Raw genomic sequence first — 7,149 nt, 5'->3', positions numbered from 1 at the left:
GTTAACATGATCGAAGATCATGAGGCTTGCTGGAATCAGTTCGGGCAAATAGGGGCTGATATAAAGGTGGTTCTGAGATCCTTTAGGAGCTGGGAGATAAAACACGTAAAACGGTTCCAAAACATTGCAACCCACAAACTAGCAAAGGAAGTAGTGTTGTGCCAAATACTACCTAAATTAATAGATAATATTTAGTACATTTTAACTCGCAAGTGCACAAGATCAAAACAATAGTATAGTGCAGCAAGTATGAGGTCGAACCCACGGAGATTGTGATTTTATTTAGAATTAATTAAAAATATCAAATTGTCACAGATTTGATATTAAGAAAAATAAAAAGATATAAAGATAAAGTAAAGGTAAAGGCAGGGCTTTGATATCCACCACTAATTATGCTTAATTAATATAACAATATGCCAATGATCCAATCATATTATGAATACCTAATGTTTGCCAACCTAAGGGTATGGGTGTATACTCCTTAAGCTATTGATTTTCCTAAGCAACGAATTAGGCATGGGTGTATACTCTAACTCTTTTCTTTCCTAAAAGATTTAACATGGTATATACTAAGTTTTTCTTTAGAAAAGCATATGTTCTATGGAAATTGACCAACACATGAGGCCTAGGGCATGGGTGTATACTCCCGATTTCCCATGTTGATTAACCCAAGAATCGCGGTGTGGATTCTTTTGTTACTTATGTTAAACCCATGATTCGCTCATCCAAATTGATTTAACTAACTAGTCCATACCACATGCATATAATGGCCAGTCACATACATATGAGGAATTCATGAAAATATAAATTAATCAAGTTATGCAATACAATATGATTATCACAAAGACGCCAATATTGAAATATTAAATAAACATAATTAGGGCTTCAATCTAGCCCTCCTTAAGAGTTAGTTACATATAATTAAAATAAAAGACAAAAGAAAAGGGAAAGAAAGAACCGAAAACCGCTCCTAGAAGTAGCCTCCAAATTCCTTTCCCCAAATTGTGCCTCTTCTAAGGATTTTAGAATGAATTAAATTGTGAGGCTTAGGGGTCTATTTATAGAGCTTAGGAGAGTCCTAGAAGCTCTAGTAATCCTAGGAAATTCGGAGTTTTAAGTCCAAGTCCAATTAGGATAAGAAAACCTAAGTCCAAATCGGACTAGGATTCGCCCAAGATTGCGGTCTTAACTTACGGAGCGATTTTGGCCTTACGGCACTCCGAATTAGGGAAATGCTATTTCACAATGATTTGTATAATTTTGAGTTAGCTTTCTAATGCCACTTGAATAATCTTAATCGGATATCTGAGCTAAAAGTTATGATCAAAATACCGAGACATATTCAGAATCCAATTTTGCATCCAATCCGATTTGACTTCAATGTGAGAAATTTCGAATTGATCATTTCCTTTATTTGATTAAACTTAACCATGATGGGTTAAGCTTAACCATATCTTCTAGGTTTTCCCAATTTGCCCTTTAAGCTTGGAATTTGTCCAAAAATGCTTCTTTTCTTCCAAAAGCTTGTAAAAACATAAAAAACACAAAAAGGAAGTAAAATGGCCTAATTAACCAAAACCAAAGGATTAAAACATACAAGTTAAGGGCTGAAAATATGAATATTTTAGCACTTATCAAGGAGTTAGGGAGGTTATGGATAGGGTGTGGATGGAAGAAATTCCTTCTTTTTTTTTCTTTTTTTTTATCTATGACACTGCCTTCTCAGTGCAGGTTGCTCTTTTTGTTTAGAGTTTTATACTGTAGATTTGATTTTGATAATAAAGATCGACTACTTATTTAAAATAATAATAATAATAAAAGAGTTGGTTGAAAGGTATAGCTTTTTTTTAGTAGTTAGAATTTTGTTGATAATTCTAAGGCTAATTGGTGCAGTATTTTTGAAAGGTGCTATCAACCTATCATCTGCTAGGAATCACTCTTGTGTTAGTCAAAAAATGATGTGACTTCTAAAATTATTGTTGGCCTTATAATTAATTATTATTGAATTTTAATCAAATTGTAATTTTAAAAGTCATTTTATTCTTAAAGTGACACAATAATGATTTCTAGAATTACGCTATTTAAATTCCTGGGCTCCTTGAAAACTAAGGAAATTGGTATCTTGTATATAATTATTACCCAATTTGCCAGTTTCTAAATTGAGCTGCTTCATTGGTTTATCAGTCATTAGTTTCAACCACCAACATGTTCATGGTGGGTTCTTCTGTTGTCAAAGTTTTTCTACTTTTTCATTATGGTCGTAGAGAATCCGGCAAACATCAGAACCACTGCCAATTGCTTTCATCGTTAGCATATATTGATAACACGGCCAATACTCACAAAAATAAATAAATAAATAAATAACACTGCCAATGACCTTTTTTTTTCTTTGATTTGTATTTATTTATTTGATTTGAACAATGATACCCTTGATCTATTAATATTATGATACCAAAATACTTTATTTGATTTATAATTGAATATTATTTTTTAAATATTTTGATTTATAATTGGAAATAAAGTATAGGGCTCAACCTGATAGAACCAAAGGCCGGTCCAGGAGCCCACCAAATTCACATGCCCATCTAACACTTAATTTTCATTGCAATATACAAGCATATACAAGTAATCCAAAGGAATGAGTGACTATTGTAATTAAAGCCCTCACAAAAATCCAACCTTGCATGAAGCACACGCCCAAAAGAAAAACGTCATATTTGTCAACCATGTTTTATGGAAAGCGATGAATGCACTCCGCCCCCCTACAAATAAGACTTAAGATCCTCTCCATTTTATTTGAACAGGAAAATATCTAATTAATTACAGTAAAATGTATTTTTGTCCTATCAAAACAGTTAAAAAATATGAATAGTGTAACATTTTTCTATTAAAAAATAAAAAAGGTTACTAGAGTCTCTCAGTCCCAAACCCAAATATTCTATTCCATCCTCAAAACCGTTAACGTTTGCGTAAATCACCACATGTGGTTGGATGGATTCGACATTGAGGGATTATTGTTTTCTTTTTTTTTCTTCCTGTAAAAGTAAAATTAAAAGACTGAAAACAAAGAATAAGGGGCTGAAATAGGGCCACAGAAGTAGGAGAATTAAAAGATTTTTTTGTTGTTTTTTGGATGAATAATATTTTTCATTCCACACAGAAGAATAAAACATCTTTCCAGTAGGAAACACACAGATAATGCGAAGAGGATACAAACCAAAACATCAGGAGCGCCCATCACAAATAAAACATCTTACAATATTATTGTGTGTAGAGCTCAGGTTTAGACAACCTTGGTGTTGGAATTGCAAGCGTTGGATTTGCTTTCTTAGTAACAATACCGAATTTGTCTGCAAGATTAAGCTCGGTGCCATGTGGCAACTTCCACTCATACGAGTGCAAAAACGAAGCTAGCACGTACAATAGAGACCTTTCTGCTAGTGGAATCCCTGCGCATATTCTTCTCCCGGATCCAAACGGAAAATAATTAAAATTGTTTCCCGAGTAATCCAGTTTGCTTTGATCACTCAGGAACCTTTCCGGTTGAAATTCCAAGGGATTTTTCCAAATCTTTGGGTCCCTATGTATACCCCAAACATTTAGGAATACCCTAGTTCCTTTGGGTACCCAGTACCCTCCAATGGTGCTAGATTGGCCTGGACAACGGGGTACTAGGAAAGGGAGGGCTGGGTGCAAACGGAGAGCCTCTTTGATGACAGCATCTAGATAGTGTAATTTGGGCAAATGGGTGTCTTCTACTAAGCTATCCACCCCCACAATATCTGTTAATTCTTCATTCACTTTTCTCATTGCCGCCGGACATTGCAGCAGCTCCGCCATCACCCATTCCACCATGGTTGTTGTGGTGTCCGATCCACCCACCACTACGTCCTATTAAACATCGTAAAGGAACTCATCAATTGAACCCGCAAGTAACAAACATTAACCCTTATTCAAAAAGCTTAAAACTTTTTAATAGGCGATAAAATATTGAAGTGAAATAGAGATGAATGACTAAAACAAAGTTCCGGACACCAAGACCGTATAACAACAAAGACAACAATAATAATCAAATTAAATAAAAAAAGAATAGCCAAATTGTACTATAAACTATTAAGCTGGATTTAGTTAAAGTTGTGTAGGACTCCTCATTTGATGGAGCACAAAGTAGAAAATTGGACATACCAGAAGCAAGGCCTTGAGTTGGTTCATGCTTATTGATTTTGCAGCGTCAACTTGATGATCCCTTATCTCCAAGAGAATTTGCAAGAAGTCCTTCCTTTCTTCTACCCCTTCTTTCTCTTCCTTAGCCATATTCATCCGTTTTTCAATGACAGAATCAATAATGCTTTCAAGCCACAGGGAATTCCTCTTTGCTTGCCTCTCAATCCCTTGCAAATCAAACCTCGCAAGCAGAGGGAAAAAGTCAGAAACATTTGGTTTCCCAAACAGCACCATTTGCTCTGCCAACACACTCTTAAACTGAGCCCCAACAGCTGCCCCTTCCTCCCCTCGCAGCGTGCCACCCCACAACATGTTAATCGTGGAGTTGATGACAGTCAAAAATGCCAATTCCCCAAGATCGATGGGGCTGCCACTTTTCTCATACACATTTCTAATAGATTTTCTAACCTCTTCTCTGAGTAGAGTTTGAGAGCCATCAAGATTTGCACCACTTAGCATCTCCCGTACAAATATCTTGCGCAACTTCTTCCAATCATCCCCATATGGTGCAAACGCAATATCACCTCCCCCATATGAGGCAGCCAGGCCGGCTATGGGCGGGTCGCGGTTGGCAAACACTCTGTCCTGGTCACGAACCACCTCTTTCACCAGCGATGGTGAGCTAACCACTACGCACAATTTTTGCCCAAGCCAAAGCTTGTAGATGGGGCCATAGGAAATTGCCAGTTCCTCAAATTTCCTATGGAGCTCTGTACCTAGAAAGGGGAGGTAGCCGACTAGTGGCAAGCCACGGGGGCCTGGTGGCAGGGGAGGGACAACTTTTGTCGATTTCATGATTGCCCGTAGGAACCAGAACACTGCAAATATAGAGACAAAAGCAGTGAGAGTTGCTCTTGAACCATCGTGTTTCTGGTCCTCTGCAACCCACCACCACCACCACGACCGCATGGCAGAAATAGTGTTCGACATGTACGGATTTTGTTGATGATCAAAGAAAAACAGAGAAGTAAGAATTGATTAGAAATTAGAATGACAAGTCTTCTTGAAACTTGGATTTTTATTTATTTTATTTATTTTTTTTAATGTAAAAGATCTGTTTCCTTCTCTCTGGTTAGATGTTTGGCAGTTACTAGAGAGAAACTCTAATATGGGAAGATTTTGTAAAGATCCTAATATGGTGAAGTTAAGGGCTTTGTGGTCCAAAAGAAGCATCCTGTCATTTCATGGAAAACAAAAGGAATGAAAGAAGCATCCCGCCTGGAGTCCATGTAGTCCGTAATGCTATATGGTGCAATATTACAAATCCATTATCTTATTATAACGTTGGACTAATGCTACAAGTCTCTCTTGTATCCTTACAAGAATGATGTGGCTATTAAATTTATTATTGGGCTTGTGATCAATTATTATTGGATTTTGATCAAATGATAAATTTAATTGCCACATCATTATTGAATGGACTCAAAAGAGACACAAGAAGAACTTACAGAATTACTCATAATGTTGACGTGACACTATCCAATAGTTTTTGAATCAATTATTGTTTTTTTTAAACAAAATTCAGTGTGATGTGATCATAATTACAAGATTCTTTTCTTATTAGAGTCGGAGTCTTAGTCCTAGAAGTTAAGACCTAATTGGTCTTTTATGTAATTATTAGTCGATTGTTTCTCTATTTAGAGGGAACTATCGATAGCAAAAGTTGGAGTTGATTATTAGCATTAAGTTTCCTTGTGTTTGTGAAAAATTGATTGTGGTTCTACTTTAACTCAATACGAACAAAAAAAAAAAAAAGGATTAATGACGTTTTGAGATAGTATCTTTTGCGAAAAACATCACTAAACGATACTATTCACGAGTTAAATTGTGTGGTTTGAACAGTAATGTTGTTCAAATGACACTCTTCACGCACCAGAAGTTGTGGTTTTGAACAGTAACTCTGTTCAAACGACACTATTCACACGCCAAAATGTGTGGCTTTAAATAGTAACATTGTTCAAACGACAATAAATCATTTTTGAAAATTTGGCCCTCGAAATTGGCTATTATAAATAGGATATGTATCTCTTTCTAGCTCAAAATGTCTCTCTCTCTCTCCTTGAATTTTTTTTTTTTTTTTTAAGAAAGAAAAGAGGCGTAGCTGCCAATCGGCAGCCACCCTTGGGGGAAGGGGTGGCTCACTGGCGACCCTCCCCTCAAGGGTGTGGCTTCCAATTTGTAGCCACCCCTCAATTTTTATTTTTATTTTTTATCAAAAAAATAATTTTTTTAAAGTATTAAAAAAATATTTTTTCCCATTCCCGAAATATTAAAAAAAAAAAAATTGGTATAAAAATTTTAGTGTCGGTTGAATAGTGAAAAGTCACCTTAAGAAAAGTGATGTTTCACTGTTCAAATGTCACTATTCATAAGGTGATGTTTGAACAATAGCGACACCATTGCTGAGGTGTTGTGTAAGCAAAAAATTCTTCATGTTTAGTGTTGTTTGGCAAGCGTCACAATTTAAACGCACTACAAAAAAAATAAGGTTTACTAACGCTTGGAATAGGGGTGCTTTAATAAAATGTCTCTATATAGGACGTTTTAATGTGTAAACAACCCGAAATAAAATTAGCAACGCTTGCGCAGAAAAACTCTCCCTTAAAAGGGCGTTCCAATAGGGCACTCCTCAATTTAGTTAATTAGAAGCATCTTCTGGACAGGCGCCCTTAATTAGGGGCGCCTGCCAGCTAGGTACCCTTGGCTGGCAAGCACCCTTAATACAGGGCGACTGCGCCTGGGCGCTCCGAAATTATTTTTCATGGGACGGGAACTTATTTCCCGTGCCCAGTGCCCCCAGTACTTTTAGGATCCCCCTCAATATTTCCCTCTCCCCCGCTAGTCCGCTCCTCTCCATCTCCCTAACCTATATCCTCTCTCTCCGGCGCCCAGACAGAGCTCTCTCTCTCTCTCCCTGGCCGGCGA

The 7,149-nt window shown here is 36.7% G+C and overlaps 1 protein-coding gene across 1 annotated transcript; it reads right to left on the bottom strand.

Moving 5' to 3' along the window:
• Positions 1-3,261: 3,261 nt before the first annotated feature.
• LOC132176450 (labd-13Z-ene-9,15,16-triol synthase, chloroplastic-like) lies at positions 3,262-5,154 on the bottom strand. The gene is made up of 2 exons (XM_059588659.1): positions 4,186-5,154; positions 3,262-3,891 (listed from the first exon to the last, which is right to left on the bottom strand). Exons 1-2 carry the CDS (start codon positions 5,152-5,154, stop codon positions 3,262-3,264), a joined length of 1,599 nt encoding a protein of 532 aa, XP_059444642.1.
• Between the last annotated feature and the right edge of the window lie 1,995 nt (positions 5,155-7,149).

Source organism: Corylus avellana, chromosome ca3 (genome assembly GCF_901000735.1).
Source record: "Corylus avellana chromosome ca3, CavTom2PMs-1.0".
NCBI classification, from domain to species: domain Eukaryota; kingdom Viridiplantae; phylum Streptophyta; class Magnoliopsida; order Fagales; family Betulaceae; genus Corylus; species Corylus avellana.
Note: the sequence above shows the minus strand (reverse complement) of the source record. Positions and strands in the feature narration are given on the sequence as shown.